At 45.8% G+C, this 22641-nt stretch overlaps 3 protein-coding genes and 1 long non-coding RNA gene across 4 annotated transcripts in view; 3 read left to right on the forward strand and 1 right to left on the reverse strand.

The window, feature by feature from the left end:
• Positions 1–643: 643 nt before the first annotated feature.
• On the reverse strand, positions 644–21663 carry LOC109916264 (zinc finger protein 229-like). Its single transcript, XM_020515985.2, has 6 exons — positions 21558–21663; positions 19309–20418; positions 18582–18622; positions 10201–10350; positions 9763–10098; positions 644–1584 (listed from the first exon to the last, which is right to left on the reverse strand). Exons 2-6 carry the CDS (start codon positions 20061–20063, stop codon positions 1145–1147), a joined length of 1722 nt encoding a protein of 573 aa, XP_020371574.2. The 5' UTR covers positions 20064–20418; positions 21558–21663; the 3' UTR covers positions 644–1144.
• LOC125487559 lies at positions 6994–9577 on the forward strand. Its single transcript, XR_007265955.1, has 3 exons — positions 6994–7108; positions 8748–8858; positions 9492–9577. It is a non-coding gene; the product is annotated as an uncharacterized LOC125487559 (long non-coding RNA).
• On the forward strand, positions 9640–10950 carry LOC109918032 (gastrula zinc finger protein XlCGF8.2DB-like). The gene has a single exon (XM_048619287.1). It carries the CDS (start codon positions 9986–9988, stop codon positions 10664–10666), a length of 681 nt encoding a protein of 226 aa, XP_048475244.1. The 5' UTR covers positions 9640–9985; the 3' UTR covers positions 10667–10950.
• LOC109916266 (zinc finger protein 850-like) overlaps positions 21434–22641 on the forward strand; it is a 33905-nt gene continuing 32697 nt past the window's right edge. The window contains exon 1 of the mRNA XM_048619102.1: positions 21434–21487. The gene's annotated coding sequence lies outside the window, so the exon portion shown is untranslated. The remainder of the gene's footprint in view (positions 21488–22641) is intronic.

The following is a 22641-nucleotide window of genomic DNA, read 5'->3' on the forward strand; positions in this document are numbered from 1 at the left end:
ATATCTCCGCAGCCTTCGACAAGGTTGACCACATCATCCACCCAACACACTTCATCCAATGGCCCACAGCCTGCAGGGACAATTTGTAAGCGGTATTGGTGGGAGTTCTCATCAACAGAGCTTAGTTTTGAATCAACTTTAATGAGACAAAGTCTTAAAGTCACACAGCATGGAAACAGACCCTTCGGTCCAACAAGTCCACGTCGACCATAATCTCAAACTAAACTAGTCCCACCTGCCTGCGCTTGGCCCATATCCCTCCAAACATTTCTTATCCGCATACTTATCTAAACATCTTTTAAACATTGCAATTGTACCCGCATCCACCACTTCCTTTGGAAGTTGATTTCACACACGAACCACTCTCCGTGTAAAAAAAAGTTGCCTTTTGTCTTTTTATAAATCTTTCTCCTCTCACCTTAAAAATGTGCCACTTGTTCTTGAAATCCCACACCCTTTGGAAAAGACACCTGCCATTCACCTTATCTATACCCGTCATGATTTTATAAACCTCTATAAGGTCACCCCTCAATCTCCTACTCTCTAATGACCAAAGTCCAAGCTTATCCAGCCTCTCCTTATAACTCAAACCTTCCATACCCAGCAACATCCTGGTAAATCTCTTCTGAATCTTCTCCATCTTAATAATATCTTTAATAAACAGGATGACCAGAACTGGATGCAGTACTCCAGAAGAAGCCTCACCAATGTCCTGCACAAGTCAGGACAAGCTTATCGGCTTTGCAGCTAACGAAAGCGACAAACCCAGGCAGTGATTTACAGATTAACCCACTTTATATTTACTTTCCTTTATTAACTGTGTTGAAAACTAGTGAAGGACTTCTATCAGTTTCCTCAGCATCAACTCCACATCTTTAATCTCTGTCTGGTTCCTCACCGTGATATAACCTCACTGTGTCCATGTGAACGATGCTCACTCACTGAACAGTGCATTCACTCATCCGTTTCCCTTTTATCTCAAGGCGATGACATCCAATTCTAATTTTCTTTGGATTGGAGTCTCCTGCAGTAGGCTCCACGAGCAGTGTCAAGGTTAGCTTTATCTGCAGCAAACCTTTCGGAACAAAATTGATGAACTCCCTGGATCAAATTAACAGCAAACAGCAGAATCCATTCCCTGCGGTCACTTGTGAACTTGTTGGTGTTTCAGCAGGTGGGATAACTGAGCAAATCCCTTCCTGCACACAGAACAGGTGAACGGCCGCTCGCTGGTGTGAAGCCGCTGGTGTATCAGCAGGTTGCATGACTGAGTGAATCCCTTCCCACATACAGAGCAGATAAACGGCCTCTCCCCGGTGTGTATGCGTCCGTGTGTCTCCAGGTGTTGTGAGCGGGTGAACCCCTTCCCACACTTGGAGCAGATGAAAGGACTTGCCCGGGCGTGGGTGCGCTGGTGTCTGTGCAAGTGCGATGAATCAGCGAAGCCCTTCCCACACTCCGAGCAGGTGAACGGCCTCTCCCCTGTGTGACTGCGACGATGAATTTCGACCTCAGATGGGGTTCTGAATCCCTTCCCACACTCCCCACATTTCCACGGTTTCTCCATGATGTCAGGGTTGGACACTCAGCTCAAGCCTTGTCTACATAAAGAACACATTGAGTTTTCCCTGCTGTGAACGATGTGAATATGCTTCAACCTGGGTAACTTTTTTTTTATTCAGTCAGTTCACTGGAACACTCTCACTCAGGGTTGTATCTGGTTAAAGGTCCTTCCACAGTCAGTTGGCTGAAACATTCTCACTCAGGAGTGTATGTGCTTCTTGGAACTTTTTCAGCCTCATCAATGTATGAAATCTTTTCCCACAAACAGAACAGACAATAGTTCTCCTTCCACATTTGAAGACTGGTGGTATTCAGGTCACATTGAATCAAGTGACTCGACCAGATTTCGATGTGACATTCAATTTGAGTCTCCCATCTGTAAACACAATCATTTTAAGACCCTGCAAATGGAGATTGCAAAACATTTTCAGTACAGGATAGAAATGCATATTAGATAGCTCTAGCTTCTGTGGGACATTTTCCCTCTTCTTTCTGATAGCTGTAAATCGTCCATCCTGCACACCCTCTCTCTGTGTTTCAACCCATTCTCTTCCATCAGTCCATTTCCTCCCTGAACTATCTCTACTTGGTTCAACTCTCCAGCCCTTCCTGTGCAGAGTGGGAATAAAATCGAACCTTTCTCTCTCCTGATTCGACAGACCCTAAAACTCCCAGTGAATCGAAACGGGTCATTTTATCCGTCTCCAGAAAAGCCTCTAGGTTTTGTCTTTTCTGAGATGTTATAACAGAAGGCGAATCGACACATCAAGTCCAACTGCCCCTCTGAAGAGCATCCCGCCCACCTAGCTATCTCCTGTAACCCGTACTTCCCATGGCTAATCCACCTAACCTACACACCCCTGGCCACTACGGACAATTTAGCCTGGCCAATCCATCTAACCTGCATATCTTTGGACTGTGGGAGAAAACCCACACAGACACTGGGAGAGAATGTGCAAACTCCACGCAGACAGTCACCCGAGGGTGGAATCAAACCCAGGTCCTTGGCGCCGTGAGGCAACATCACTGACCACTGAGCCACTGTACCGCAATGTTATTGCATACGTCTGGACCAGGTGGGACTTGAAGCCAGGCTCCCGCCCCCGTCCCAGAGTAAGGACACTACCACTGCACCGCAAAAGCCTACCTGCAGGTTTACCATAAACAGCCTCCAGCTTGGGTCGGTGAATCCTCCCTACCCACCTTCCAGGGTTACCTTCCTGATCAGAGCCTTATTGATACCCTACACCCCTATCAAAGGGTCACTTCTGATTTATTGTCCTCCTCCACCCTCCCTCCTCGAATTGCACGGTTGGAGTCGACTCACCCCCGTCGCCATCCCAGCCCCTCTGACCCCAGTAGCCGGCTCTCCCTCGCCCTGTAGCTGCACTCAGCTTCCGGATGCAGTGGCGCGCACGCTCAGTCAGGCCTCTTTAGGAGGAGACCCGGGGATTGTTGCGCTTGCGCGGCGCGGCCCGAGCGCTGGGGATAGGTCGTATTCACAGGCGCGGGACATGCTGGGTAACCGGTCCTCCATGCGTTACATGTTAAGTGCAAGAATCCCTGACGGGGAGGGGAGCAAGAGATTGCTGAGTTCTTTAACCAGTCCTGAGGTTCGAGGTATGGAGTCTGAGGCTGCCAATCAGCACAGCCTGCGTGAAACCCGCAATAAATAATTTATTTCTTGGAAAACATTTTCTTTCGTCCATTGAATTGTTCAACAGTTGTCAGTGTTTTGGTTCAAAAACAGAAACTGTTAGAGAAACGCAGAAGGTCTGGCAACATCTGTGGGGAGAAGGCAGAGTTAACGTTTCAAATCGAGTGACCCTTCTTCAGAATGTCATCCACAGATGCTGCCAGACCTTCTGAATTTCTCCAGCAATTTCCATTTTTGTTTCATATCTTCAGCATTCACAGTTCTTTGTTTTATTTCGGCATTTTGGTTTCCTGGAGCTGCTTTCAGACACTCGGATACCAACGTGGATAAATTGTTTAAAAAGTTATACATTCTCATGGACACCGAATTAACCACATGGACAAACACAAGGTGGAGAACCACGGGTCTGTAACATGAAATTTTCGTGAAGTTATTGCAATCACTCCTCCCAACTGATCTGTCCATCAATTTACTGCCCCTGAGATATACTTCTTATGTAGACTTCTGACACCATTGGTTTTAAATAAAACAAGAACGTGTATTTATTACTAACGAAAAGTACTTTACAAAATTCTAGGAATGGCAATGATAAAAGCTCTTTAAAAAACCACTAACAAACTTCTCTGACTATTAGGCCAAAATCCCCCTTTTACCCAAGGCAGCACTGAAACCTGACAGACAAGACAAAAGCTTGGTAGAAGAGGTTGGATATTAGGTTAAAGATAGAACAAGAGCAAGGTGATGAGCTACGTGGCTGGACTCAGAGCATTTGAATCTCAGGCTAGCAGTTCTGACCTCTAGATGTGCTAAACCGCTCTGAGCAGCTCTACAACAGTGTGGTGAGAAAAACGCTGAAAACTTTGAGAGAGTTACTGAGTTGGGTTGGTTCCTTCTTCTGGGAAGACTCCTCATGGTACCCTACCCATTGGACACACTCAATACAGCTCATCATTGAAAATTCGACCTTTACTGCTCCAGTCATAGTTGTTTGTTTTTGCATCAAGCAGTCTCCCCGTGGCTCCTTACCAATCAGGCACTCACAGTACTCTCCACTCCAGGAACAATCCTTCTCAGACTTCGCTGCTCAAGGTCTAGCTTCCAACTCCTCACGTAGGGCTTCAGGGTTTGGCTTTACAACTCTGGCCCTTTGTTGTTCCCCCCAGATTGTAACTTTAACTCACCAGGGTTTTTTTTTTGCACCTGTTGCAAGCTCATGGGGTTAAACTCCCTCTTTGCTTTAATTGCCTTTCTGCAGCGTTATTGGGAGGGTAACCCATCAGTAGCCAGTCCTGATCCCTGCTGTCTCAAAGGTTGATTCCCCAGTAGGGGTGACTGACTGAATCTTATTCAGTCTCTAATTTTTAAAAAGAAATGTTAGAAGTTAGTTACAGAAAGAAACAAGTTAGAAATAACGGATAGGGTAAGAACAACATTTCCCTGTTATTGCAAGTCGATGACCATTAAAGACACAGACACTGACTTTCCCCATCAATAAAACAAAGAACTGCATTGCCGGAAATCAGAAACACAAGCAGAGATTGCTGGAGAAACTCAGCAGCAGGTCTGGCAGCATTTGTGGACAGAAAGCAGAGTTAGCATTTCGAGTTCAGTAACCATTCTTCAAAACTTAACTTCTCTGTCATCTGTTTCTAACACTTAGATGTTACTGTATGGTTCGCTAATAGACACAACCCTTTGTTAGCCACTAATAGTCTCCATTAGCAGCTATTCATTCTTCTAGGCTGACTGTTATCCACACCTTTGTCTGTCCAAATGTTTTTCCATCTCTCTTTGGGCTCTATCTCCACTTATCGTTTACTCCTTAACCCCTATCCCCCACCCTATCTTCTGCATAAAAAGCAACTTTTTCCTAGCTACCATCAGTTCTGAGGAAGGGTCATAGTTGCTACCGGACCTGCTGAGTTGTGCCAGCAATTTCTGTGACTTAGATGAACAATCTTATGCCTTTCTGCCCTTTCAATAGTTCGGGTAACATCCTTCCTCTTTAATGGCAAGTGAAATTTTGATGCACCAGCCTTTAAATTTCTCATTTTTGTGATTCAAATCCCTCCTCAACTTTGCTCTTCCCCCTTCTCTGTAATCACTGCCAGCCCTAGAAATTATGAGCTACCCAAATCTGTCGAATATAGCCCTTTTATCCCCACTCCTAGCGATTTCATTCCTCATTCCATTCTCTTGGCCTGAAGACCAGGCTCCAGTCTTTTGGTCATAATGTGTCAATCGAACCTGTGCCTAAAATTTATTGGTTAGGTTATTGAATTTTCTAACAAAACACTTCAACATGTTAAAGGCTTTCCATCTTTGAAATTCAGGAAATTAAGTGATGGCACAAGTGGCAGTAATCCAAATGTAATACCAACAGTAATGCCCGTTTGAGGACTAGTAAACATAATCATGGCATTCAAGGCCTATGCAATCACCTTGTACACAAATGAGTTCCAAACAGATTCTCTGAGTCTGCACATTTAATACACCAACTGATGTAAAAGTAGAGACTTACGAGGAAATTACAGAAAGAGGTTTTGATGAGTCTTCCACAGAGTTATACAGCACAGAAACAGATCCTTCAGTCCAACCAGTCCATGACGACCATAATCCCAAACTAAACCAGTCCCACCTGCCTGCACTAGGTCCATATCCCTCCAAATATTTCCTATTCATATACTTATCCAAATATCTTTTAAACGTTGTAACTATACCCTCATCCACCACCTCCTCCGGAAGTTCATTCCACACACGAACATGTAAAAAGGTTGTGCCTCATGTTTTTTTTTTTAATTTTTCTCCTCTCACGTTAAAAATATGTTCCCTAGTCTTGAAATTTCCCACCCTAAGGAAAAGACACATGCCATTCACCTTATCTATACCCCTCATGATTTTAGAAACCTCTACAACCTCTCAACATCCTACGCTCCAGTGAACAAAGTTCCAGCCTATCCAGCCTCTCCTCCTGACTCAACCCGTCCGTTCCCTCTCTAGCTTAATAATATCCTTCCTATAACAGAGCAACCAGAACTGTACACACAGTACTCCAGAAGAGGCCTCACCAATGTCCTGTAAAACCTCAACATGACGTCCCAAGTCCTATACTCCAAGGTCTGAGCAATGAAGCCAAGTGTGCTAAATGCTTTCTTTACTGCCCTGTCTATATGTGACACAAACTTCAAAGAATTTTGTACTTGAATCCCTAGGTCTCTCTAGTTTTTACAGTTTAACCCACTTTTTACTTACTTTGCTTTATTACCTTTGCAGAGAATTAGGCAAAGGACCCCTCTATCAGTTTTCACAACATCAATTTTAGGTCTTTAATCTCAGTCTGGGTCCTTTATTATCTAATTCTGGCTCCTCACCACTGCAGAACCCAGCTCTGCGTCCTTGCGAACAACGCTCACCTCACTGAACAGTGCATCCATCACTGATCTGTTTTCCATGATCATATTAGATGGTGCAGCAGGCTCGAAGGACTGAATGGCCTACTCCAGCTCCTATTTTCTATACTAACCTGCAAAGGTTTCTTCTGCTTGCCAAAAAAAAAAATTAAGCAGAGGGAAGCGCATTTCCGTCGCTGTGTCAATTGGGCTGAGTAATGTTTTGCCCTGGCCAACAAGCATGGGATGACACCCAAAGCATTGCGTTGAACGTGGTGTAAGAGACCATGAGAGCTTGACCCTCCCCAACCTGGGGATCTGTGCACATGCGCGGTGCGCTGCTGCTGCAGCCCAGAGCATGCGCGGTGCTGGACTTGTCGGGAGCTGCTGAGTAGATGGCGAGGGCGACGGAGCCAGAGGCGGAACGCGGGTTAAAAGAGGGCGACGAGTGGGCAGGGAGGCTTTATAAAGACCTGGTGTGCGCCACAGTCGCACCGAGGTAGGTGGGGGGGGGGGGGGGTGGGGGGGTGGTGAACATGATGGCGGCTCCTGCGGAATCTGAGCGGCGGCGGTCCCCAGGCTGATGGCTGCCATCTTTGTTGTGCTGGGCGCATGCGCAGACAGCTCCATTGGTCCAGAGCTGGGAATGTCAAATTTTGGTCTCACGAGGGCTGGGGCTTATTTCTTCAGTTTCACCGGTAGGAGAATGGTTGTCCCTATTTGCACCCCTTGAGAAGGTGGTGGAGGTGAGCTGCTTTCTTGAACCAAAGCAGTCCATGTACTGTACATAGACCCACTCTGCTGTTAGGGAGGGAACTCCAAGATTTTGACCCAGCCACACTGAAGCAACAGCCGATACAAATTTCCAAGTTGGTGAGCGCCTCGGAAGGGAACTTGCAGGGGCTGGTGTTCCCATGTACCTTCTGCTGACCCTGGTCCTCCTAAATGCAAGCGGTCATGGGTTTGGAAGATGCTGTCTAAAGACCTTCAGTGAATTTCTGAACTGCATCTTGTTAGCACTGCTGCCTCACAGCTTCAGGGACCCAGGTTCGATTCCAGCCTTGGGCAACTGTCAGTGCGGAGTTTACACATTCTCCCCCAGTGTATAGGGATGTGCAGGCTAGGTAGACTAGGCAATGCAGGGTTGTGGGGATAGGGTGTGGGTCTGGGTGGGATGTCTCCAGAGGGTCGGTGCAGACTCTGTGGGCCTCTACCTGCACTGTAGAGATTCTGTGATTCTAGATAGTGTATATTGCTGCCACAGAGCGTCAGTGGTGGAGGGAGTGGATGCATGTGGATGCGGTGCTAATCAAACAAGCTGTTTTTCCTGGATGGTCATGGAGTGATACAGCACAAGAAAGAAGGCCCTTCAGCCCATTGAGTCTGCACTGATCAAAAACAAGGAACTATCTTATTTCCGTTTTCCTGCACTTGGCCCACAGCCTTGTATGCTATCCCATTGCTAGTACACTTCTTAAATGTGATGAGGGTTTCTGCCTCCACCATTGTTAGAGGCAATGAGCTGAGATGACTGATCTCCAACAACCACAACCAACTTAACTTGTGTCAGGTATGACTCCCACCAGCAAAGTACTTCCCACTTCCCCACCCCCCCTTCAATTCCCCAGTTTTGCCAGGGATCCTTGACGCTACACTAAGTCATTCTCACCTCACCTCTGGAATTCAGCTGTTTTGTCCCTGTATGAACCAAGGTTGTAATGAGGTCAGGAATTGGGTGGCCTTGGTGGAATGCAAATTGGACACAACTGAGCAGGTCATTGCTGTGCAAGATTGCTGCACTGTTGATGACACCTTCCGTCACTTTCCTGATGGTGCTGAGTAGACTAATGGGGCAGTAATTGGTTTGGTTCAGTTTGTCCTGCTTTTTGTGTACAGGACATATTTTGGCAATTTTTTACATAGTCAGGTAGGTGCCAGTGTTTTAGCTAGACTGGAACAACTTAGCTAGGGCTGTGACATGTTCTGGAGCAGAAGTCTTAAGTATTGTTAAACTCCTTTTACAATGGTGGGCGGTGGGGGGGACTGGTGTTGCAGGAGCAGAGAATTTGCAAAATCACACCAGGAAAAGTGTATGTCTCTTTTGAATTTCTAACCTAATGTTTTCTGCAATCTTACAGCAGACTAGAACCTGAGGATTGACAGACGGGAAGCTGAAATCAAACACCACATCGAGATATGACCGGGTCACTCATTTCTTCAGGATCTGAATGTCGTCAACCAAACAAAAGGTTTGTCTGTTCTGCTGTGGATGAGGATTTCAAGTATCAGTTTGAATGGAAAAGCATTGTGATTCACAAACTTGATTAGGTCACACCTGGTGAACTGTGTTCAGTTCTGGGCAGTAAGCATCAGTAAATGTTCCTTTAGAGGGAGTGAACAGATTTAGCTGAGTGATCTCCCAACTGCAAGTACTGAAATAGAAAGAGATATTTTACAAACGTGTCAATGTAGCACAGAGGAGATTAAGCTTAAACAGACGCACCAACAGATTCAAGAACAGCTTCTTCCCTGACTTCTGAATAGACTTCTCAAATGGTTTTAAATTTAATGTCGATCTCGCTGTTTCTTTGCAGCCATAACATTGTCTTCCTCACTCTGTTCTATCCCCCAATGCGCTTCGTGTGATATGATCTGCCTGTACTGCATGCAAAACAAAACTTTTCACTGTATCTAGGTACATGTGACATTAATAAATCAAATCAAAAATTCAGCCCAAGTACTGGGAACAAAGAGATTTTGTGTGATAGAGTTTTACAGCTTTGGGAGAGTAAGAGGGGAAATAAATGTCTGTAAGAATTAGATTAGTTGATAAATCACTAACTTGAACTGACTGTGATGATTTCTGTAATATCCCTCTACAGGGACTTCAAAGGGGAGAGGTTACATTTAGGAAGCTCCAACCAAACAACCCACCAAGTCACTTGCTACATCAGGACTTGAATATCATCAGCCTTTGAAGATGGAAGGGAAAGTGCATCTGTCTCTGTTCTGACTTTGGGAAGGTATTTCAAGCATCAATGTGGCTGGAAAAATAGTGACACACACACACAGAAGTGTCTGAGAGTGTTCCAATGTAGTAGAGACTGTGGAGGGTGCTTTACCCAGTTACACAGCCTGAAAAAAACATCACACCATTCAAAGTGTGCGCGCAAAAGGCTTCAAACTGGAGAGACATGAAGACACCAGGTCCACGGTGAAACCGTGGAAGTGTGCGGACTGTGGGAAGGGATTCAATTACCCTTCTCGGCTGGAGTTTCACCGTCGGACTCACACTGGGGAGAGGCCGTGGAAGTGCGAGGACTGCGGGAAGTGATTTAATTATCGTCACCTGCTGGAAACCCATCACCGCAGTCACATGGGGGAGAAGCCGTTCGTCTGTTCGGAGTGCGGGAAGGCGTTCACTCAGTCGGCCTGCCTGATGTCGCACCAGCGGACCCACACGGAGGAGAGGCCCTTCCGCTGCCCCTCCTGTGGGAAGAGGTTCAGGCAGTCATACCACCTCACGGAGCACCAGCGGGCTCACACCAGGGAGAGGCCGTTCACCTGCTCCGAGTGCGGGAAGGGCTTCACCGTGTCGTCGCACCTGCTGAAGCACTGGCGGGTCCACACCGGCGAGAGGCCGTTCACCTGCCCCGAGTGCGGGAAACGCTTCGCTCAGTCGGCCAACCTGATGTCGCACCGGCGCACCCACACGGAGGAGAAGTCGTTCAGCTGTGCCCACTGCGGGAAAAGGCTTCAAGTCCGCGTCCGAAATGACCACGCACCGCCGGGTTCACACCGGGGAGAAGCCGTTCGCCTGCTCCATCTGCGGGAAGCGGTTCACCCAGTCGTCCCACTGCCTGATACACCAGCGAATCCACACTCTCACGAGAAGCCATTCAGCTGCGCCTCCTGCGGGAAGAGCTTCAAACATTCAGGCAACCTCAAAGCACACCAGCGAGTCCACACCGGGGAGAGGCCGTTCACTTGCACCGTGTGCGGGAAGGGATTCCCTTGGTTATCCAGCCTCTTGCGAGACCGGCAAGTTCATAAGTGACTGTGGACTCTGAATTGCGCTGTTAGTTATGGGTGTGTTTCAGCTGATATTAACAGCACTGTAACCAGTCTCAGTTGAACGTTCTGGGTGGTGTCACTGAAGTTCAGAGCTGTATTGTTCATTTTGCCATCTGTAATCTTCCCTGTTGATTCAAGAGCTCTCAAGAGTTATTCAGTTGCCACAACTTTTAAATCCTGAGTGGATCTTTGCTGCAAAATCTACAATCAATGATCACCAAAAAAACTCTCCTGGACCACCCACGCTGATGCGACTGTCAAGGAGACACAACAACACCTCTTCTTCCTCAGGAGACAGCACATCCATAAGGACCCTCACCAATTTTTATCGATGCACCATAGAAAGCATTCTATCTGGATGCATCATAGCTTGGTAGGGCAGCTGCTCTGCCCAGGACATAACAAACTAGAAAGAGTTGTGAACACAGCCCAGTCCATCACGTAAGCCAACCTTCCATCCATTGACTCCATCTATACTTCCTGTTGCCACGGAAAGACAGCCAACATCATCAAAGACCCCCCGCCACCACCCTGGTTATAATCTCTTCCAATCTCTTCCCTGAGGCAGAAGATACAAAAGCTTAAACACATGTACCAACAGGTTCAAGAACAGCTTCTTCCCTGCTGTTATTAGACTTCTGAATGGACCTCTCAAATTTCAAATTTAATGTCGATCTGACTCTTTGTGCATCTTCTCTGCAGCTGTAGCATTGTATACATCACCCTGTTCTATCACCCGATGATGTTTGTACGGTACGATCTGCCTGTACTACACACAAAACAAAACTTTTCATTATACCTAGGTACATGTGACAATAATAAATCAAATCGAATGGAAACGTCAGTACCTGAAAGGCGCTATCTCCAATGAGAAAGTTTCCTTGCTGCCATTTCTTACTGACTCTCAAATTCTCTGCTGTGACACTTCCACTTTGAAATGAAATGATCAAGGAAAATGGAATGGAATCGGTGAAGTGTTTTTCAGGCACATTGATTCAAAGCGTTGTCAATCAGCAGTGATATCAATGAAGTTTCGAAGTTGCTGAGCTCGGTCATTTCTGAAGCAGCAGGAGCATTTGGTGGAGGTGGAACCATGAACAAAGACTTCCTGGATCCGGATCAATACAGGCCAAGAAATCCAATCTGTCTGTGACAACAGAAGGCTACATGCTGTGTATGATGGTATTGAGGGTGTTCTTGAACCTACCACTGCCGCGATTACCCCATCCACCCTGCCACAGGAATTGGCAGACAGTAGAGTTTTCACTGACCACGGGTAAACCTGACTGTCATGAGACAGCTGTCTCCCAGTTTATTGAAGTTCTCCTTTGATAGCTCAGCTGGTAGAGTGGAGGACTGTAGAGTTCACCAAAGCATCTGTAGGTCACTGGTTCGATTCCGGCTTGAAAGAGATTAATTTTTGTGAAAGGATTCAGTGTGCAGACTATTGCTTGAGTTGTAATAGAGCGGTCTAAGGCGCTGGATTTAAGTTCCAGTCTCTGTTGAGCCCTGGGTTCGCATCCCACCGCTACCAGAGTCGCACGTGATATACTGCAGGCTGTCGCCTTGAAGGGGCTGAGCCAAATTGAAACTTGTGCGTGTTTACGTCATGGTGGCACGGTGGTTAGCACTGCTGCCTCACGCCACCACAGACCCCGGGTTTGATTCCAGCCTGGGGAGATTGTCTACGTGGAGTTTGCACGTTCTCTCCCGGTGTATGTTTGGGTTTCCTCCCACAGTCCAAACGTACAGGTTAGGGTGGATTGGCCATGCTAAATTGCCTCATAGTGTCCAGGGATGTGCAGGTTTAATGGATTAGCCTTGGGAAATGCAGGGTTACAGGGATGGGATGAGTCAGTGTGGACTCAATGGTCTGCTTCCACACTGTATGGATTCTAAGAATGGAGAGAAACAGATGCTAACAACAACCCACATTGACTCATAATAGTGCACATGATGATGGCTCCTCTTTGGGATGTAGAACAGGGACATGCGACAGTGAACGATGGGTAATAAGTGCATTTAAAGGCAATGTGTTTGGACTCTGATCATTAAAGCAACAGCACTTAGAAACTTGTACAAGTGGCAAATGACCCTAATGTAGCAGGATCCCAATTGTTGATACCAATGGGCTATGATTATTAATTGAAGTGAGTTGCTTATTTGGTGTATTCACATCATGATTAATGGTGAAACAATTTTCTGCTAATTGAAGGAAGAGGCAACCGATTATAAATGCAGTGGGAACTTTGGAAATAATTAGACCTGGGTTATTAAGGTCATAGAATCTCTAATTAATGCAACAGGACACTGTTTCATCCACTAAGATGCTAGTTATTGATGCTTAAGGCACCAGATTATTAGTGCCTTATTTATTCATGTGATAGTCTCCTAAATACTAAAGTGATAGGACTCTGATTATGTACATAACAGGAAGCTCATTATTAATATGATTGGTCTCTGAGCATTGATATAACAGAATCCTCCTTAATGATGACACAATAGAGTTAGCCAGGATTAACCCAAGAGTCCTGAGAGAGTGGCTGTTGGAAGAAATTTCAGGTCATGCACTTTGGCAAGAAGAGGAGCGGAATATTATTTAAATAGAGGGTGGAGAAAGCTGCAACATAGAGGGATTTGCAGGTCCTTGCGCATGAATCAGAAACTGCAAGTATCGATGTTCAGTGGGTATCAGGGAAGATAAATGAAATGGAGTATAAAAATAGGGAAGTCTGTGAACAGTTTTGGTCTGCCTTATCAGAGGAAAGACGTATTGGGATTGGCGAGGTTGTGTAGCTTGGGCCTGTACTCATTGGAGTTTAGGAGAATGAGAGGCAACCTTATTGAAACATAGGGTTAAGGGATTTGATAGGAGAGTTGCAAAAGGCTTCTTTCCCCTTGTGGGAGAGTCCAGGACAAAGGGCATCATCTCAGTGAGGGGTTGACCATTTTAGACAGAGATGAGGACGAATTTCTTCCCTGAGGGGAGGGAATCTGTGGAATTCTTTACCGCAGAGGGCAGTCATGGCTGGGTCATTAAGTATATTCATGGCTGAGAGAGATTTTTAATCAGGAAGGGAATCAAGGGTTATGGGGAAAAGGCAGGAAAGTGGAGTTGAAAATGATCAGACCTGCCACGATCTCATTGAATAGTGGAGCAGACTGGATGGGCTGAATGGCCTACTTCTGCTCCTACATTTTATGATCTTGTAATTATTAATATAACTGAATAGCGTTTATGAATACACTGATGCTTACTATTAAAGAAAACGACTCTACAAAAAGATACAAATACTGCCATTTTTACAGCAGCATCCAGACAATGCAATGCTTAGGCTGTGCCCATTGACAGGAAATTGCAAGGACTTAAAGAGATCTTGCAGCCATCAGGCATCAGTCTGAGCTCCACAGCAACCATTGCTGACTGGGAGCTCACTAAGCCAAACCTCTGCCTCTCAAACCATCATATGGGGAGCTGCGACAGTTCCTGTGATTGTAAGATGTGAACAGGTATTTAAAAGCTCTCATCACTGTCCCTGTTACATCCTGTCTGTCCATTTTGAACATGTTGGTGCATTTGGAGGCTGGATGGCCAAGTGACTCCCTTACCCCACACGGAGAAGGTGTATGGTTTCTCCCTGCTGACTATGTGGGGTTGACTTTCTGGCTCAGACGGGGAAGCAAATCTCTTCCTACACTTACCTCATACAGTTATCAAGCACAGAAACAGACCCTTTGGTCCAGCCAGTCCAGATGCAGGAGGAATTACTGGGTTTATCCTGAGTCATTTGTGATCCAGTCAGGCTCAGGGTATTTCCAATCCGCAAACATCAAAGGGGTGCTCAGTTTGCTAATCACATACTGTCCACACAATATAAAGGGTTTAATTTTAGACACAAGTACTTAGAGTCATACTGCACAGAAACAGACCCTTCGGTCCAACCAGTCCACGCCGACCATAATCCCAAACTAAACCAGTCCCACCTACCTGCTCCTGGACCATATCCCTCCAAACCTTTCCTAATCATGTACTTATCTAAATGTCTCTTAAACAATGTAACTGTGTCCACGTACACCACTTCCTCAGGAAGTTGATTCCACTCGCGAACCACCCTCTGTGTTAAAAAACTTCCCCCTCGTCTTTTTTAAATCTCTCTTCTCTCACCTTAAAAATAAGCCCCTTAGTCTTGAAATCCCCCATCCTAGGGAAAAGACACCTACCATTCACCCTATCTAAGCTTCTCATGATTTTATAAACCTCTCGAAGGTCAACTCTCAACCTCCCATGCTCCAGTGAGAAAATTCTCAGCCTAGCCAGCCTCTCCTTATAACTCAAACCCTCCATTCCCGGCAACATCCTGGTAAATCTCTCCTGAACTCTTTCCAGCTCAATAACATCCTTCCTACAACAGGGTGACCAGAACTGCACACACTACTCCAGAAGATGTCCATGGTTTCTTCCCGCTGTCTCAGTGGCCAGGAGACCAGCCGAAGGCCTGTCCAAGGTGATGTGGGAACAGCGAGGGAGTGGAATTCAATGGATTGCTTTCTGATGGGGGCCAGTGCAGACGTGATGGACCGAACAGCCTTTGTTTGTGACACACTACAAGATTCTATAATACGTTGTTTAATAATTCATCATAAACCTGTATTACAGCCTCAGAGATCATGAGGTGGCCACTCGGAATAATGTGCCGATACTGTCTCTGAAAATATTGCAATCCATCCCTCTCCCTTGCTGCTTCTGCTTTGTAGTGAAAATCTTTCCCTATTTTGGGAACAGTCCAAGGAAGATTAGAGAGGGGACAGTAGTTTGTGTAATGGTGGGGTTGAGAGGTTTTTTTTCTCTCAGAATGGGTGAAGAAAGTTACTGTTAGATCTGAAGAGATGGGCTGGATGGTTGTCAGTGCACATGTACAAACCAACGTGGTACCATTGGTTAATGTCTCATGGTAGCACAAGAATGAGAAGTCCACCGTTTGCACATCTAATAGATTCATAGTGTCAAGCAGCACGAAAACAGATAATACAGATATTTAATTTTTTAAAATAAAGATTTGGCATTAAAATATCACACAAAATGTTTACAGGAGGATGAGAACTGCTGGTATAATCATCCAATAGCCATTTGAGCTCCAGATTCTGAATGGTCTAGTAGAATTGCAGCAGTGTTATATTTAGAGTCATAGAGTTGTACAGCAGGGAAACAGACCCTTCAGTCCAACTTATCCGTGCCGACCACTTATCCCAAATTAATCTAGTTCTATTTCCCAGAATTTGACCCATATCCCTTTAAACCCTTCCTAGTCAAGTACCCATCCAGATGCCTTTTAAATGTTGTAATTGTACCAGCCTCCACCACTTCCTTTGCCAGCTCATTCCATACACGCACCACCACCCTCTGTGTGAAAAAGCTGCCTCTTAGGTCCCTTTTATATCTTTCCCCTACCACTTTAAACCTCCAGTTTTGGACTCCCCTATCCTGGGGAGAAGACCTTGCTTGTTTATCCTATCCGTGCCCCTCATGATTTTATAAACCTCTATAAAGGTCACCCATCAGCTCCTGACACACCAGGGAAATAGCCCCAGCCTATTCAGCCTCTCCCTATGGTTCAAACCCTCCAGTCCTGGCAACATCCTTGTAAATCTTTTCTGCATCCTTTCAAGTTTAACAACATCTTTCCTACAGCAATTCTGGGCATCATAGCTTGGCAGGAGGATTTAGAGAAGGAACATAGAAGATTAACAAAATCATGAGTGATTTTGAGAAGTAAAGAGAAAGTGTCTCCAGTGTGATACCAAGGTATTGAAGGCTATGGGCTAAGTGCTGGAAAATGGAATAGAATAATTAGGTACTTGCTTTTGACTGGTGCAGACATGATGGACTGAATGGCCTTTATCTGTATTGTACATCTCCATAACTCTGAATTGGAGGGGACATGGTCACAAAGTTCAAGGACTTTGCAGAAGAAAGAAAGATTAGAGAGGGGGCAGTAGTTTGTGTAACGGTCGGGTTAAGAGGTTGTTTTTTTCTCACAGGATGGATGAAGACGGTGAATTTGAAAATGGAGAGAGAGAAAAAGAAAACAGCAAACAATGTCCGTGAACATGGGGAGGTCAGCAGTTTTGTAGGAGTAAGGCTGAGAGATTTAGAAACAGGCCTCGTGGACAAGTGAGCTCTGACAGGTTATGACAAGAACAGAAACCAGACGAGGATACGAGAGGAGGTTTTAAAAAAGAACTTTGGGGGAAAAGTGCCCTCCTGATTCATGGTAAGGGAGGGACATGGTAGAGGCAACTGATCAGATGGTCTCACATAATCTTTATGGCAAATTCCATGAGGTCCTCACAATTGTTCCATGTGTTATAGACCAGACAAAACCCCCTCAAAATACATTAAGAAGATAGCCTGGACCCGAACTTTTTCGTATTTTAAAGGTAAGTGCCAGGCATTACATTCTGGATGCAATTTGATTGGTCAAACTACCAGGCTTGAAGCAAAAGACACTTTATTCATACACTGTAGTTAAAATACAACAAAACAAAGAAGAATTTGGGATAACCCAAAACTATTGGAAAACGTAACAGAATAACGGATTATTTCACTACTAAACAGCAACTGTTCCAATAACAATTTCAACATAAAATGCAATTTAAGCCATTTTCCCAGCGATATCCTTTGCAGATACTCAGCCCCAGTGAAGTAGCATCCTATCTATTTTGAAATGTTGCATTTATTGCTTATCCTTAATTGCCCTCGAGAAGGTAGTGGTGAGCTATATTCATGAACATCATCAGTCCTTGTTGGCGTCGGATCACCTACAATACTGTTAGGAAGGGAGTTCGGGTATATGGCCGATGCCAGCTGAGCAATAACCAAAATTTGGCAGGTGATCCTGACCCACGGATGTATCTGTCCGTTTGATCCCCAGTTATAGTCATACAGCAGGGAAACAGACCCTTCCGTCCATTCCGACCATAATCCCTAACTAAACTAGTCCCACCTGCATGCACAGTGCCCATAGCACTCCAAACGTTTCTTATTCATGTACTTACCAAAATGTCTTTTAAACGTTGTAACTGTACCTGTATCCACCGCTTCCTGCAGAAGTTCAATCCACACACAGATCACTCTCTGTGTTAAAAAATTGCCCTTCATGTCTTTTTTAAATTTTTTCTCCTCTCACCTTAAAAATATGTCCCTAGTCTTGAAATCCTCCACCCTCGGGATATGGCTCTTGTCATACACTACCTATACTCTAGTGAAAAACGTCCCAGCCTATCCAGCCTCTCCCTATAACTCAAACCCTCCATACCTGGCAACATTCTGGTAAATCTCTTCTGAACCCTCTCCAGCTTAATAATATCCTTCCTGTAACAGGGAGACCAGAACTGGACACAGTGCCCTGAAGAGGCCTCACCAATATCCTCAACACAAAGGTGTGAGCAATGAAGGCAAGCGTGCTAAATGCCTTCTTAACCACCTTATCTATATGTGACACAAACGTTAAAGAATTATGTACCTGAACCCCTGGGTCTCTCTGTTCCACAACACGACCCAGTTCGTTCCCACCAACTGATGGTATCTATTTACTCTCACTTGCTGCTGCAGGCTGTAATACTGTAAGGCAGCAGCTACTTGTGTTCATCTCGAATATCTATACAGTGTTAGGCAGCAGTGGGATTAGACAGGAGAAGTGACTCATTCATTGTGTCAGGTTATATGCCTTCACCTGAATAAAACTGTTTCTCGACTTGAACCTGGCCCCTCTGACACAAAGGCAGGGCTGAAGAGGCTTCTACACTGCATCTACCTAAACTCGTATCTGCTAGTGGCTCCTGAGGAGTCTGACCTATTTGCACTTTTTTATTGGCTTTTTCTCCTCCCACTGTCTCACCTGGCCAGCTCGGTTCCACTTCCTCATCTGATGCCTCCCTCCTGAGTCATAGAATCACAGAATCCCTACATTGTGGAAACAGGCCATTTGGCCCAACAAGTCCACACCGATTCTCTGAATAGCATCACACCCAGTCTCAACCCCCTACCCATTCCTGCAACCCTGCGTTTCCTGTGGCTAATCCACTTAACTGTCCCTGGACCCTACGGGCAATTTAGCACGGCCAATGCACCCAGTCTGCACATCTTTGGACTGTGGGAGGAAACAGGAGCACCCGGAGGAAGCCCTCGCAGACACGGGAAGAACGTGCAAACTCCACACATACAGTCGTCCTAGGCTGGAATCAAACCCAGGTCCTTGGCACTGTGAGGCAGCAGTGCTAACCACTGAGCCATTGTGTCACCCAAGTCCTTCAACTCCTTGGATCTCAACTGCACCTGTCCTATATGGCTCTCTGCCCTGACTACAGCTGGTGAATTAAAACATGTTCAGACAGATTCAGCGCCCTCCCAGGAATGTGACTTACTTATTTCCATGTTCCATTAATGTGATATTACAGCAAGGACGTCAGTTTCTCTACTCAAATACACAGCATAGAAGTTGGAAATGGTTGTTATACTTAATACACAGCAAACTAGTAAATTCCAGTCCAGTTATAGGGGTTATTAACTTTAGTAGGAACAAAGCCCATACACCAGTCTTGAATGTCATTAATAGGAGCAATCACTCATGAACTTGCTGGTGTCTCAGCAGATGGGAGGACTGAGTGAACCCCTTCCCACACTGAGAGCAGATAAATGGCCTCTCCCCAGTGTGACTTCGTCGGTGTCTTAGCAGCTCAAACGACTGAATGAATCCCTTCCCACATTCCAAACAGACAAACGGCCTCTCGGCTGTGTGAATTCGCTGGTGTCGCAGCAGTTGGAACAACTGAGTGAACCCCTTCCCACACTCTGGGCAGATGAATGGGTTCTCCACTGTGTGAATTTGTTGGTGTCTGTGCAGAGTACAGGACCGGGTGAACCTTTTCCCACACTTCATGCAAGGAAATGGCCGCTCCTCAGTGTGAACTCGCTGGTGTCTCAGCAGGCTGGATGACCGAGTGAACCCCTTCCCACAGACAGAACAGGAGAATGGCCTCTGACTTGAGTGGACATACTGGTGTCTCAGTAGATCCCTTGTGCTTTTGAAGCTCTTCTCACAGTCAGAACATTTATAAAGCCTCGTATCAGTGTGAACAAATTGATGTGAAGTGAGGTTACTTAAACAAGTGAATCCCTTCCCACAACCTGCGCAGGTGAATGGCTTCTCCCCAGTGTGAACTCGCTGGTGTTCAGTGAGTTGAGATAGACGTGAGAATCCCTTCCCACACTCGAAGCAGGTGAATGGTTTTTCTCCAGTGTGACTGCGCCGATGAATTTCCAGCTCAGATGGCGTTCTGAATCCCTTACCACAGTCCCCACATTTCCATGGTTTCTCCATGACATGGATACCCTTCTGTCTCTCAATGCTGGGTGATCAGTTGACTCCTCGTCCACACACACGTGATACGTCTCTTCGCTGTGAATGGTGTGATATATGTTTCAGGCTGGGTAACTGGTTAAAGCTATTTCTGTAATCAGTGCACTGAAACACTCTCACTTGAGTGTGCAAGTCTTGTCGCTTTTCCAGTCATACTGATGTTTGAAACACTCCCACAGAGAAGACAAATAGTTCTCCTTCCATGTTCAAAAGCCGACGATATTCAGGTCCTGATGGATTGAATGATTCTACAAGATCTTGGCTTGATGTTTGGTTCGTGTTTAGTATTTTGTGATAAGATTTAGAAATGTCATCACTGTGAATAGATGGTAGAAATTCAGAATGGAAAATTCAAATTACCATTAAATATCTTTTTCCTCTAGCCCCACTAAAGCTGTAAATTCCCAGCTCACTGTGGCCTAGTGGTATCATCATGAGACTATTGATCCAGAGAACCAAATAATGTCTGGGGACCTAGGTTTGAATCAGGCATGGCAGATGTTGGGAATTTGAATTCAATAATAAAAAAAAACCTGTGACTAAGAGTTGAATGCTGACCATGAAACTGTTGTTAATTGTCAGAAAAAAATGTAGTTCACTAATGTCCTTTAGGGAAGGAAATTGCTGTCCTGACCTGGTATAGGCTGTATTTGAGTCAAGATCCTACAACAATAATAGCTGACGCACAGAGTCATACAGCATGGAAACAGACTCTTCAGTCCATGCTGAAAATAAACTCGTCCCACCTGTCTGCTCCTGGCCCATATCCCTCTAAACCTTTTCTACTCATGTACTTATCCCCATGTCTTTCAAACGTTGTAACTTTGCCCACATCCACCACTTCCACAGGAAGTTCATTCCACACACAAACCACCCTCTGTGTAAAAAATTTGCCTCTCATGTCTTTTTTTTTAAATCTCTCTCCTCTCACCTTAAATATGCACTCCCTAGTCTTGAAATTCTCCATCCTAACTATTAGGCATTCACAATATGTGCTGGGCTGGTCAGTGAAAACTTCATCCCATGAATGATGTAATAAAGTAAAAAGTACCCACTCCCTTGGTCCAGCACTGTTTGGACCAAAGGTATTAGCTAAACTAACTCCAGACACTCTTGACCTTTACACAGCCGCTATTTCAATATAATTTGGTTACTGATTTTATTGAGCACCAAGCCCGTCTTGCTAGCCAAATCATATTTTCATTTTTTTAAAGTCACCCGTGAGCAATGGCACTGTCTTTACCCACCATGCCCCGCGCCGTGAATGTCCCCTATCCAGGTCACAGGAGAGCGGTGAGCAGGCGCAGTACTACCCAGTGGCTGGAGCATGCGCACTGACAGTGAACACCACGGGCAGAGACGCTTTTTTTTCTCATCTGCAGGGGGTGAGGATGCGGGACCGCGGAGGGAGCGAAGGGGCCGGAGCGCAGACCGGAATGGTTTTTAAACACTTACTAAACCCTTCGAACCTCGATTGACGACCTGCGAGTCCCGCGTTAGTGACTCCGGGGCCTTTTCCCGGGATCACCTCCTGCCGAACGGCCGCCATCTTGGATCCGAGGGGAGCAGTGCGCATGCGTGAAGGCCCGGGTGACGTAATGGGGGGGTGGGGATTTTAGCGAGTCTGGTTGCGCTAACGGGTCCTAGCGCCCGAGCCGCTCAAAAGCAGTCTCAGGCGAGAGGTTGTGTTTGCTTCCTAGACGATTCATGGGGCATCTGTATAATATATTCATCGCGACAGACCGCATTCCTCTTGAGGCTGCTCCTCCACTTTTGTGTACAAGGTCACAGGGCTGCTCTGTCATTCGAGAGAGAATGAGACAAATTACAACGTTTAAAAGACATTTTTTGAGAAGTATATGAATAGGACACGTTTGTACGGATTTGACCAGGAGTAGGCAGATGGGACTTGTTTAATTTGGGAGTATGTTGGCATGGACTGGTCAGACCAAAGGGTCTATTTCCATGCTTACGACCCTGTGACAACTGATGGTGAGTTTAACCTTGAGGGTCACCATACCGCAGGTGAGGGGAGAGTCCCACATGGTGTCCTCAGCCACTGCTGGGAAAGGTTACACCTAATCTTTGGCTCTTTGATGTGGGCAAGGAGGAAGGCTGTGTGGCTGGAGGGATCCTCTTTTAGCTGTCACTAAGACACTAATTTCTAGGACATGGATGAGCAAGGGAATATCAGGGTGGATGTTGGGAATGTGGCCTGAGGTGTGTCACTGTGGCTGAACCCAAGAAATAGGATTTGATTGCGCCCTTAATTCCAGATCCCACACTGACCGTCCATATGAGGCTGCCAGACTCTCTTCAGTTGTCTTGCTGAAGCCTGGATGTCCCTGGCAAGGGAAATGCAATATCTGCTTGTTACTCTATAGCCCCATTGTAGAATGTATTGTACACACTGGTCTCCTTACTTGAGAAAGGATGTCCTGGCACTGGAGCAAGTTCACTAGGTTGATTCCATAGTTTAGAGGTCTGGCTAATGAGGAGAGATTGAGTAGACTGGGACTATACTCATTGGAGTTTAGAA

The sequence above is a fragment of the Rhincodon typus genome, chromosome 42 (assembly GCF_021869965.1).
Source record: "Rhincodon typus isolate 14 chromosome 42, sRhiTyp1.1, whole genome shotgun sequence".
Lineage (NCBI taxonomy): Eukaryota > Metazoa > Chordata > Chondrichthyes > Orectolobiformes > Rhincodontidae > Rhincodon > Rhincodon typus.

Excerpts from the sequence above, each read along its gene's own strand:
- LOC109918032 (XM_048619287.1), top strand. The coding sequence starts at position 9,986 with ATGGGGGAGAAGCCGTTCGTCTGTTCGGAGTGCGGGAAGGCGTTCACT.
- LOC109916264 (XM_020515985.2), bottom strand. The coding sequence starts at position 20,063 with ATGGAGAAACCATGGAAATGTGGGGACTGTGGTAAGGGATTCAGAACG. Across the intron at positions 18,623-19,308 it reads AGACACCAGCAAGTTCATGA|GAGGGAGGCATCAGATGAGG; the intron begins GTGATTGCTCCT and ends TCTATGACTCAG. Across the intron at positions 10,351-18,581 it reads AGTGGAACCGAGCTGGCCAG|TGGGCACAGCTGAACGACTT; the intron begins GTGAGACAGTGG and ends CTTTTCCCGCAG.